Here is a 12,008-nt window from a genome sequence, read left to right as displayed (position 1 = left end):
CCACGCGACTCCCCTAATACATCTACTTTAAAAAAATTTTTTTTAAATATTTTATTTTATTTATTTATTCCCTTTTGTTGCCCTTGTTGCTCTCAACCATGAGGTCCTGAGTATAATCCCCTACAGCATATGTACCAGAGTGATGTCTGGTTCTTTCTCTCTCTCCTTCTATCTTTCTCATGAATAAATAGAAAAAAAAAAGACACAAAAAAGTGGAAAGCTATTCCACTTTCATGGGTTGGAAGAATTAACATCATCAAGATGAATATACCACTCAGAGCTGTATACAAATTTAATTCAATCCTCATCAAGGTTCTACCCAATTTTTTTTAGGAGAATAGAACAAAATCTAAAAATGTTTATCTGGAACCAGAAAAGGCCTAGAATTGCCAAAATAATCTTAAGAAGAAAGAACAGAACTGGAGGCATCATATGCCCAGATCTCAAATTGTATTATAGGGCCATTGTAATCTAAACTTCTTACTAGTGAAATATAAGACACACTGACCAGTGGAATAGAATTGTGAGCCCAGAAATAAGCTTCCACACCTATAGACATCTTTGACAAAGGTTCCCAGACTAATAAATGGGGAGAAGAGAGTCTCTTCAACAAATGGTGTTGGGAAAATTGGGCTGAAACATGCAGAAGAATGAAACTGAACCACCACATTTCACCAAACACAAAAGTAAATTACAATGGATCAAGGACTTGGATGTTAGACCAGAAACTGTCAAATACTTAGAGGGAAATATTAGCAGAACTCTTTTCCATCTAAATTTAAAAAATATCTTCAATGATATGAATCTATTTGCAAGGAAGAATGAAACAAAAATAAACCAATGGGACTACATCAAATTAAAAAGCCTCTGGGGTGTGGGGTGTGGGGGCTGGGCAGTGGCTCAGCAGGCTAAGCACTTATGGCACCAAGCATAAGGACCAGAGTAAGGATCCCGGTTCGAGCCTCTGGCTCCCCACATGTGGGGAGGTCGCTTCACAGGCAGTGAGGCAGGTATGCAGGTGTCTATCTTTCTCTCCCCTCCTCCTATCTGCTTTCCCCTCCTCCCTCAATTTTTTTCTGTCCTATCCCACAACAATGACAGTAATAACAACAACGATAAACAACAGGGACAATAAAAGGGGAAAAAAATAGCCTCCGGGAGGGAGCAGTGGATTCATAGCGGAGGCACCGAGTCCCAAAGATAACCCTGGAAGAAGAAAAAAAACAAAAGCTTCTGCATAGCAAAAGAAACCAATACCCAAGCAAAGACACAGAATGGGAGAATATATCAGACAAGAGGCTAATAACCAAAATATATAAAAAGCTCACCAAACTTAGCAAAAAAGAAAAAAAACATTCAAAAATGGGGAGAGAATAGATATGAACAGAATAATGACAGCAGAAGAAATCTAAAAGGTCAACAAACATGAGAAAATGCTCCAAGTCACTGATTGTCAGAGAAATGCAAATAAAGAGAACCATGAGATATGACTTCACTCCTGTGAGAAAAATCATACATCAAAAAAGGTAGTGGCAACAAATGCTGGAGAGGTTGTAGGGACAAAGGTACCCTCCTGTGCTTCTGGTGGGAATGTAAATTGGTCCTGTGGAGAGCAGTCTGGAGAACTCTCAGAAGGCTAAAAAATGGACCTAATCTATGACCCTGCAATTTCTCTCCTGGGGATATATGCTAAGAAACCAAACAAATCCATCTCAAAAGATTTGTGTATACCTATGTTCATAGCAGCATGATTTGTAATAGCCAAAACCTGGAAGCAACACAGGTATCCAATAACAGATGAGTGGCTGAGCAAGTTGTGTTATATATACACAATAGAATACTACTTAGCTATTAAAAGGGGTGAATTTGCCTTCTTCACCTCATCTTGGATGGAGTTTGAAGGAATCATGTTAAGTGAGATAAGTCAGAAAGAGAAGGATGAATATGGGATGATCTCACTCACAGGCAGAAATTGAAAAACAAGCACAGAAGGGAAAATACAAAGCAGAACTTGTACCTGAGATGGTGAATTTGCATCAAAATAAAAAATTGGGATGAGGGGGGTGGGTTCAGTTCCTAGAACATGATGGTAGAGGAGGACCTATTTGGGGTTGAATTGTTATGTGGAAAACTGAGAAATGTTACACATGTATAAACTACTGCATTTTACTGTCGACTGTAAACCATTGATTCCCCCAATAAGGAAAAAAAAAAAAAAAGGACACACACACACACACACACACACAGAAGATTTCAGGTCTACATCTGACTGTTATTTGACTTTGCTAAGTTTTTGCATTACCTCCTCGTCTCATAGTAAGTGTATTGACAATAATATAATGACTATATATGAGACTAAAGAAACTCTGTCAGAACAAGTCCATAAAAAAAAAAAAAAAGGATCACATCAAAAGACAAAGTGACAGTGAAAAGGCAACCTAAAGCCTATGAGCAAATATTTGCAGCTCACATCTGGTAAGAAGTTAATATCCAGCATATATAAAGAATTCTTAGAATTTAGCAACAGTAAACCAAATGACTTGATTTGAAACTAGCCTAAGGTTATGGACTTGGATTTGGTATTGAATTTGATTCTTGGCATCACAAGTGCCAGAAAGACACTCTGGTTCTCATATCTGTCAATCAATAAAATCTTTAAAAATAAACAAATATGGGGGTTGGGCGGTGGCGCAGCTGGTTAAGTGCACGTGGCACAAAGCACAAGGACTGGCTTAAGGATCCTGCTTCAAGCCCCCGGCTCCCCACCTGCAGAGGAGTCACTTCACAGGCGGTGAGGCAGATCTGCAGGTGTCTGTCTGTCTTTCTCTCCCACCTCTGTCTTCCCATCCTCTCTCCATTTCTCTCTGTCCTATTCAACAATGACAACATCAATAACAATAATAATCAATAATAATGAACACAACAACAGTAAAACAACCAGGGTAACAAAAGGGAAAAAATGGCCTACAGGAGCAGTGGATTCGTGGTGCAGGCAGCGAGCCCCAGCAATAATCCTGGAGGCAAAAAAAAAAAGAACAAATATGTTAAGAACACATGGCGCAAAGCGCAAGGACCGGTGTAAGGATCCAGGTTCCAGCCCCCGGCTCCCCATCTGCAGGGGAGTCGCTTCACAGGCGATGAAGCAGGTTTGCAGGTGTCTATCTTTCTCTCCTCCTCTCTGTCTTCTCCTCCTCTCTCCATTTCTCTCTGTCCTATCTAACAACGATGACATCAATAACAACAACAATCACTATAACAACAATAAAAAGGGCAACAAAAGGGAAAATAAATAAATATTAAAAATTATGAAAAGTGGACAAATATATAGCACTCATCATTAGAGAAATGCAAATCACAACCTCAGTGAGATAACATTTTGCTGAAACTTAAAAAAAAAATTTATTTATTTATTCCCTTTTGTTGCCCTTGTTGTTTTATTGTTGTCGTTGTTGGATAGAACAGAGAGAAATGGAGAGAGGAGGGGAAGAAAGAGAGGGGGAGAGAAAGACACCGGCAGATCTACTGCCTGTGAAGCGACCCCCCTGCATGCGGGGAGCCTCTGGCTAGAACTGGGGTTCCTTATGCTGGTTCTTGCACTTTGCGCCACCCGCACTTAACTTGCTGTGCTACTTCTGGATTCCAGAAATTTTTTTAAAAGATTTTATTTATTTATTAATGAGAAAGGTAGGAGGAGAGAAAGAACCAGATATCACGCTGGTACATATACTGCTGGGGACTGAACTTGGGACCTCATGCTTGAGAATCCAGTGCCTTATCCATTGTGCCACCTCCTGGACCACTTACTGAAACTTTTGTGTACTGTTGTAGAATGTAAAATGGCACAGCCATTATGGAGAACATTATGGCAGATTTTTATTTTTTTAAAAAAGGAATTATCCTATAACTTAAAAGTTTCACTTCTACGTATATATTCAGAAGAAATGAAAGATTTTTAAAAATATTTATTTATTCCCTTTTTTGTTGCCCTTGTTTTTTATTGTGGTAGTGAAAGATCTTAAAGAGATAACTTACAGACCCTTGTGTATGGAAGCACTATTCACAATAGCTAAAAAGTAGAAGCAATCCAATATCTGTTGATATGTGAATGCATAAATAAAACGTGGTGCATACATACAATGGACTATTGTTCACCCTTATAAAGGAAAGAAATTCTGACATACTACAACACAGATGGACTTTGAGGATGTTATGATAAATGAAATAAACCAGTCACAAATCCCCCCCCCCAAAAAAACAACAACAGTGTATGACTGCATCTATATGAAGCAACTGGAATAGAGATTGACAGAGGAAGTATTGGGTCATTGGAAAAGTCATGGCACATTTTTGCATAGAAAAAAAGAAAAAAAATACTTCATGACTTTTCTGACAATCCAACAGAATGGTAGTTGACTGGGGCCAGTGGGGCCAGTGGGGCCAGTGGGGCCAGTGGGGCCAGTGGGGCCAGGGGACTGAGAAGTTGTATAATGAGTAGGTAATTCTAGGGCTTTGTTTGCCACCAGGGTTATTGTTGAGGCTCAGTGACTACATGATAAATCCATGCTTCTAGTGCCCCCTCCCTCCCACCCTCCCTCCTTCCTTCCTTCCTTTCCTCTTCCTCCTCCTCCTTCTTCTCTCTTTCTCTCTTTCCCTTTCTCTCTTTCTTCTTTTTTGATAGAAACAGAGAAACTGAGAGAGAAGGAGGTTAGAATGGGAGGGAGGGAGGGAGAGAGGGAGAGAGAAACCTACAGCATAACTTCAACACTTGTGGAGAGTCCCTCACAGGTGGGAGCCAGGAATTGGAACCTAGGTCCTTGCCCATAGTAACCAGTGATCTCTACTGGACATGCCACTGCCAGCCCCTGAATTTCAGTTTTAAAAGATAAAAAGAGGGAGTTGGGTGGTAGCACAGCGGGTTAAGCGCACGTAGCACAAAGCCCCCGGCTCCCCACCTGTAGGGGGAGTTTCACAGACGGTGAAGCAGGTCTGCAGGTGTCTCAACAAGAAAACAACAAGGGCAAAAAAGGGAATAAATAAATAAATAAATAAGTATTCTTTAAAAAGATAAAAAGAATTCTGGATATGGATTATACAACAATGGAAATGTAATTAACATTACTAACCTGTGCACTTAAAAATGGTGCAGATGGTAAATGTTACCCTGTATTTATATCATTATTATTATCATTATTGTTATTGTTATTTACCAGAGCACTGCTTAGCTCTGGCTTATTGTGGTGTAAGGGGTTGAACCTGGGACTTTGGAACTTCAGGTATGAGAGTCTCTTTGCATAACCATCATGCTATCTTCCCCACCCTACATTATATATTTTACAACAGTTAAGGACTCTCACTGATATCCCATGGTTTGGGGGATAGAGGCTGAAACATAACTGAGGTCAGGGTCAGACACTCAAGTGGTTGAGTACATAGTTTAGCATGTGCAAGGACTCTCGTTTAAGTCCCACTTCTACTCCCTACATGTAGCAGGGAGGCTTCATGAGTGATGAAGCAGTGCTGTAGATGTCTCTTTCTCTCCTTCTCTACATCCTTTTACTTTCTCAATTTCTTTCTGTCTATCCAAAATAAAATAAATAAAATAAAATAAAATAAAATATCTTAACCAAGGTCTCCAAGTTACCACCAACTTCCACTGTGACGGTGACCAAATGCTCCTTACATGATGGTCCACCCACCTCACCTCCATTCACACTGCAAAATCTTCCCATCTATCTTGGTAAAAGGTATAGTCCTTACAGTGGCCAACAAGCCTCTGTGTGTCTGGTTACCTCACTGGCTTCATCTCTTCCTTATCCTTGCTCCTTCCACTATATTCATACTGACCTCTATGCTGGGACTTCAAGAAGCCAAATCCCACTACTGACTCTGGGGCTTTGAGTCTATTGCTTTCTCTGCCTCAGATGCCTCCCCAACATGTGCTCTGTGTTCCCAAACATGGCCTCACTTTGTTCAGGTCTCTGATTTGCTGTGACAAATAGTCCCTAGTCACCCTGCTCACATAGCTTTGCACACATCCCCATAGCTTCTTCCTGTCTTATGTCTCCTTAGCATCTGTCTAAAGAGCGTGTTTGTTATTGCTTATTTTCTTTTTTTTTTTTTAGTATTTATTTATTTACTTATGAAAAAGATAGGAGGAGAGAGTCTTTCTAGAAAGATTCTTTCTAGAGATTCTTTCTAGATTCTTTCTAGAAGCAGACATCATTCAGGTACATGTGCTGCTGGGGACTGAACTCAGGACCTCCTGCTTCAGAGTCCAATGCCTCATCCACTGCGCCACCTTCCAGACCACTTATTGCTTATTCTCTTTCCCCCACTAGAATGCAGGCTCTGTGAAGATTTTGCCATTACTGTATAATCTTGCCTGACATACAGGAAGTGTGTGATAAAATTTGATGAACTGTGCTCAACAATTTGTTTGGCTTCGTATGTTAACTCTCTTTTCAGTCAACAGGTTCCAGATGCCATCAGGATGCTGGCCAGGCTTCCCTGGATTGAAGACCCCACCAATGTGTCCTGGAGCTCCACTTCCCCAGAGACACACCCTACTAGGGAAAGAGAGAGGCAGACTGGGAGTATGGACCAACCAGTCAACGCCCATGTTCAGCGGGGAAGCAATTATAGAAGCCAGACCTTCTACCTTCTGCAACCCACAATGACCCTGGGTCCATGCTCCCAGAGGGATGGAGAATGGGAAAGCTATTAGGGGAGGGGGTGGGATATGGAGATTGGGTGGTGGGAATTGTGTGGCGTTGTACCCCTCCTACCCTATGGTTTTGTTAATTAATCCTTTCTTAAATAAAAAAAAAATTGATGAACTGCTCTTTTTCAACTGCTAAGGCTTCAGCTAAACATCTCTCTCACTCACACATATATATACAAACATATACACATGTAATACATACATGCATACATATGAGAGAGAGAAAGAACCAGAGCATCACTCTGGCACATACAATGTTGGAATTAAACTTGGGATGTACATCCCTTAGACTCCAAGCTCCCAGGTTCAATCCACCATAAACCAGAGCTGAATAGTGCTCTGGTAAACAAAACAGAACAAAACAAAACAAAATATGGAATTAGTGAATGAATACATAGACCTGGGCTGAGTTGAGGTAGGTATTGCCAACTCCCCAGGGGATGGGAGGAGATGCCATTACCTTCTCTCCAATCTCTGTCTGGTCCCCACCAGACAACATCTCCAAGTCTGCCACCAGGGCACAGGCCTCCAGAGCCTTTTGGTAGCGCTTGGGGTCCAGGGCTTGGCCAAATAGCACATTTTCCTGAAGAGTACAGTTCTGGATCCATGCCTGCTGGGGCACATAGGCCACGGAGCCCTAGACACAAGAAAAGGGTTTGTCCAAGGACAGATCAAACTTCCCTTCCCAGGAGCTCCTACTGGTCTCACCTTTACAGACACCTTGCCTTCCAGCTTTTCCATGTCTCCCAGCAGGGCTGACACTAGGGAGGACTTCCCACAGCCGACAGGGCCCACCACAGCCACCAGAGCTCCCTTTGGCACCTGAAGATTGAGGCTGGAAGCAAGGAGTCCTACCATCAAAGGCAGTGGCCAGAAGCCCTCCGCCAAGAGACCTAGGCCTTTCTTCTTAGATGCTGCCCTGGCACACTGAGGCCCTTTCTGTCTTCTGGGTCAATGGCTGGAAGGTGAAGGTAGCAAGTGGTTTCTGCTATTGATCTGACCGATGGATCACTTTGAGCAGCTGAGGAAGGCAGGGGGAGATTTCAGGTACCTGTGCAGAATGGGGGGCAGGTCTTGGGCCCAGGTGAAGGTGCCGTTGTGCATGGTGATGGCATAGCCTAAGAGAACCAAGGTGCATAGGGTCAGAGCACCCAGGGAGACAGGGAAAGAATTGGGTGGGGGGCAGAGAGAAGTAAAAAGGCCATGGTGTGATGGTAGGGAAGCTTATGAGAAGAGTACAGGAGCAGGGACAAGGAGAGCTCTCAGAAGCAGGAGAGTGGGGTGTGGGGTGAAAGGTGAGGGGTGTGGGGTGAGGGCTGGGGCAGGGCTGAGCAGAGAGAGCCTGAGAGAGGGAGAAGGTGGGCACAAAGTGAAAGCAGAAAAGAGGAGGAAGAAAAGAAGGTTCCAAGAAAGAAGTTATAGAGCTCTGGAGCAGGGGCTGGGGCAAGGAGTCTGGACCTGGGGAGATGGTCTTTCTCTCCACACACTTGAGGTCAAGTTCATCTTGGCTCAGGAAATGCTGGATCCGTTTTAGAGACACACTAGTCTGTAGCGGGGGGGAGGGGTGAGTTAGCTTGAGAAATTGTGCTTTTCCTACCTAACCTCTTCCTAGCCTGGCTGCCCATCCCTACTTCTTGGGTGAAAGCAGGCCCACAAGGTACTGAGGTCTCTTCCAACAAGGTGTCTCTGCTGGATCCTACTGCCAAAGAAAGGGCCTAGGTCAGTGAGAACTTGGGTGCCCAGGGAGGCCATCTGCCTTCCTTGGTCCCCAGTGACTTCCGACTCTCAGGCTCTCATTCTGTCATAATCTTTCTCACTCTAAATAACCACAACAACCTACCCACAACCCTGCACACTTCCAGCCTTCCCTGGGTACCTGGACCAGGCTGCTGAATAACTGGGGCAGCATGTTGAGGGGATTCCTTAAGATATTAAACAGGGACACAGACACAAAGGCCTTCTGGGCATCCAACACATTGTTCTCATCCGTCAACACGTACACTCCGAGGGTGATCAGGGTTACCTGGGCATGGGCGAGGGGAGAGAGCAGCCATCTCAGGGCAGAGTCTGCTGGGTGCAGCCAACCCTGGAGCCCAGAGACCCTCCCTGGCCTGGTGTGTGTGGGAGGGGAGGTGGGGTGGCGTGTGAGGCCAGAGGCAAGTAGGAGAGCCTCACCAGGAAGGGGGAACAGATCCAAATGAAGGAGGAGATGGCGTGAAGGTAGGCCGTACGACGCAGCAGCCGGAGCTCATCCTGCCGGATGCCCCCCACCTGCTCCAGAAAGCTGGGCTCCCAGGCATACAGCTTCAGCACCTTGATGCCACCCAGAATCTCACTCATCAGCTTGACACGTGAGTCCTTGAACTTCATTTGTTCCACCTGTAGGAAAAGTGGCCACGGCTTCCCTTCCCAGACCTCTCCCTGCTGGGCTGATCCCCTCCTGACACTCAGACACTGCTGTCCTCCCCGCTACTCCCCATGTTGCTGCTACCCCCATCCAGGAGTGCTTCTCCCTCTTCTATGCCCCCCCAATCCAGCTCCAACCTCAGTGCCCCATCACAGACCCTCCCAAGCATCATTCTCTGCCTCCTTCCTTGAGTTTCTAGGGCCTGTTTCCATAGTGATCCCTGAGTTTCTTGGCCTGGGAAGTGGTGCAGTATCTAGCTAGGGCCTTGGACTCTCAAGCATGAGTTTGATCTCGGATACCATATATGCCAAAGTGATGCCTTGGCCATTCTCTTTCTCCTTCTTTCTGCCTCACTTTTGTGAAATGAATAAATCATTCTTAAAAAAGATTTCATTGAGCCGGGTGGTGGTGCACCAGGTTAAGCACACATAGTACGAAGCCCAAGGACTTGCATAAAGATCCCAGTTCAGGCCCTCAGCTCCCCACCTGCAGGGGAGTCACAAGTGGTGAAGCAGGTCTGCAGGTGTCTATCTTTCTCCCTCTATATCTTCTACTCTTTTCTCTTTTTTTAAAATATATTTTTTTGTATTTTATTTATTTATTCCCTTCTGTTGCCCTTGTTGTTTTATTGTTGTGGTCATAATTGTTGTTGTTGTTGTTACTGATGTCACTGTTGGATAGGACAGAGAGAAATGGAGAGAGGAGGGGAAGACAGAGAGGGAGAGAGAAAAATAGACACCTGAAGACCTGCTTCACTGCTTGTGAAGCGACTCCCCTGCAGGTGGGGAGCTGGGGGCTGGAACCTGGATCCTTACATCGGTTCCTGGCTTGGTGTTCCTGCAACAGTAGCTCACTTGTGAGAGCACCCACCTGCAAAGCACGCATCTTTATGGCCATAGCTCCATTGAGTGGTATCAGCAAGACCATGAAAGCAAGTCCAGCCAGGACAGAGGGACCCAGGTTCTGCGGAAACAAAGGGAGAGAGATAAGAAAGACAGACAACCAAGGGCCAGGCAGTGGTACACCTGGTTAAATGCACACATCACAGTGCACAAGGACGCAGGTTTTAGTCTCTGGTCCCCATCTGCAGGGAGGAAGCTTCACAAATGGTGAAGCAGGGCTGCAGGTGTCTCTCTGTCTCTCTCCCTCTCAATTTATCTGTCTCTATCCAATAATAAATAAATGTTTTTTTTTAAAAAGGAAAGGCAGACAACCAAAGGATATTGACAGCACCTAAAGCACCCAACAGATGAATAGAGACTTTGTGATCTGTACCACGGAGACAGGCAAGAAGCAAAAGATAGTGGTTGAGGCTGGCAAAATAGCTCATCTGAATAGTATATCTGCTTTGCCATATGCATGGTCCAGGTTTGAGCCTGGCCTCACTGCACTGGGGGAAGTTTTGATGCTATGGTATCTTTTTCCCCTTCTCTTTCTCTTTCATTTTATCTGAAAAAGTCAGCGTGGACCAGTGAAGCACCAGCAATGACGGGGGGGGGGGGGGAGAGGGAGAGGGAGAGACCTGGGAGGTAGTGCAATGAATAAAGTGTTGAACTCTCAGACATGAAGTCTTGAGTTTGATCCCTAGCATTGCATATGCCAGAGTGATGACCTGGTCTTCTCTTCTCTTCCTCACAAATAAACAAATAAATTTAAAAAAGGCAAGGGTCTGGTGTGTCACTCAGTGGCAGAGTATATGCTTTTCAGGCATGAGGCCCTGGGTTTGATCACAGACAACATAAGGGAGCACCACAGAGCATCAAAGGTAGGGGGAAAGGATGTAACTCTATGGATGATGGAACAGTGTTTTAGTAGTTCATCAGAATGATAGATGCACAAGGCCTTGGGAGTTTGTTCCTAGCACCAAAAAAAAAAAAAAAAAAAAAAAAAAAAGAGGAAGAAGAAGATGGCTAGCAACTAGATTAGCAGAAAGCAAACATGCAGAGAAGGCCAAACTGACAAAAAATATATCTGCTGAAGCAGTCAGAGATAAGGTAATGACAGATAAGAACAAACTGGCAGACATAAAAGGGTCCAGACACACAAGAAATAAATACAAATATTGACAACCAGCTTCACAGCTCCAAGTCCCTCCTGGGTTCTGACAGTACAGGTTGCAGCATCCTCATGATCCTGCACCACCCCCACCCACACCCCCCTGTGTCTAGGAAGCTCCTATGTCCACTATCATCTTTCTGTTGACTGCCTCAGTGGAGCCCTTTCTTTTTTTTTATTTTTTAATATTTATTTATTTTCCCTTTTGTTGCCCTCGTTGTTGTTTTTTTATTGTTGTTGTTGTAGTTATTATTATTGATGTCATCGTTGGATAGGACAGAGAGAAATGGAGAGAGGAGGGGAAGACAGGAGGAGAGAAAGATAGACACCTGCAGACCTGCTTCACCGCCTGTGGAGCAACTCCCCTGCAGGTGGGGAGCCGGGGGCTCGAACCTGGATTCTTACGCCGGTCCTTGAGCTTTACCCGGTGCACTATCGCCTGATCCCATGGTGCCCTTTCTTGTCCCTTCTGCAGGCCAAGGTCAGGAGAAGGGGCTGGGGGCTATGAGTCAGGGGGGCGGGTTGAAAGTTACCTGCCAGAGAAAATAAGTTGCCAGGAAAATCTGCAGGGGTGCAGACCAAAGCAGGTTGAGGAAGGGGGCCACGTCCATGAGGCGCTGGGCATCCACTGACATGAGGTTGACAATTTCTCCCATTGTGGACTTCCGTTTGGCTGAATTGGTGATGACCAGAGCCTGCAGGTAGGGAATAGATTAGTGTTCTCTGGTGCTCCCGAAGGTTGGCCTCTTCCCCCCTACCTACCCCCCCCCCCCACACACACACACCCTGCTCACTCAGACCTTCCTATAGATGACACCTATGATT

At 44.8% G+C, this 12,008-nt stretch overlaps 1 protein-coding gene across 1 annotated transcript in view; it reads right to left on the bottom strand.

Annotated features, from left to right (window-relative positions):
* The window catches only part of ABCC3 (ATP binding cassette subfamily C member 3), a 66,637-nt gene that overhangs the window by 34,560 nt on the left and 20,069 nt on the right, over nucleotides 1-12,008 (bottom strand). Inside the window, exons 9-17 of the mRNA XM_060204892.1 lie at nucleotides 11,984-12,004; nucleotides 11,717-11,878; nucleotides 9,999-10,091; nucleotides 8,897-9,100; nucleotides 8,598-8,744; nucleotides 8,180-8,267; nucleotides 7,773-7,839; nucleotides 7,430-7,556; nucleotides 7,182-7,358 (exon numbers count right to left, since the gene is read on the bottom strand). Coding sequence (XP_060060875.1) covers nucleotides 7,182-7,358; nucleotides 7,430-7,556; nucleotides 7,773-7,839; nucleotides 8,180-8,267; nucleotides 8,598-8,744; nucleotides 8,897-9,100; nucleotides 9,999-10,091; nucleotides 11,717-11,878; nucleotides 11,984-12,004 — 1,086 coding nt within the window. The remainder of the gene's footprint in view (nucleotides 1-7,181; nucleotides 7,359-7,429; nucleotides 7,557-7,772; nucleotides 7,840-8,179; nucleotides 8,268-8,597; nucleotides 8,745-8,896; nucleotides 9,101-9,998; nucleotides 10,092-11,716; nucleotides 11,879-11,983; nucleotides 12,005-12,008) is intronic.

Source organism: Erinaceus europaeus, chromosome 12 (genome assembly GCF_950295315.1).
Source record: "Erinaceus europaeus chromosome 12, mEriEur2.1, whole genome shotgun sequence".
Classification (NCBI taxonomy): Eukaryota; Metazoa; Chordata; class Mammalia; order Eulipotyphla; family Erinaceidae; genus Erinaceus; species Erinaceus europaeus.
This window is presented reverse-complemented; position numbering and strand designations above follow the sequence as displayed.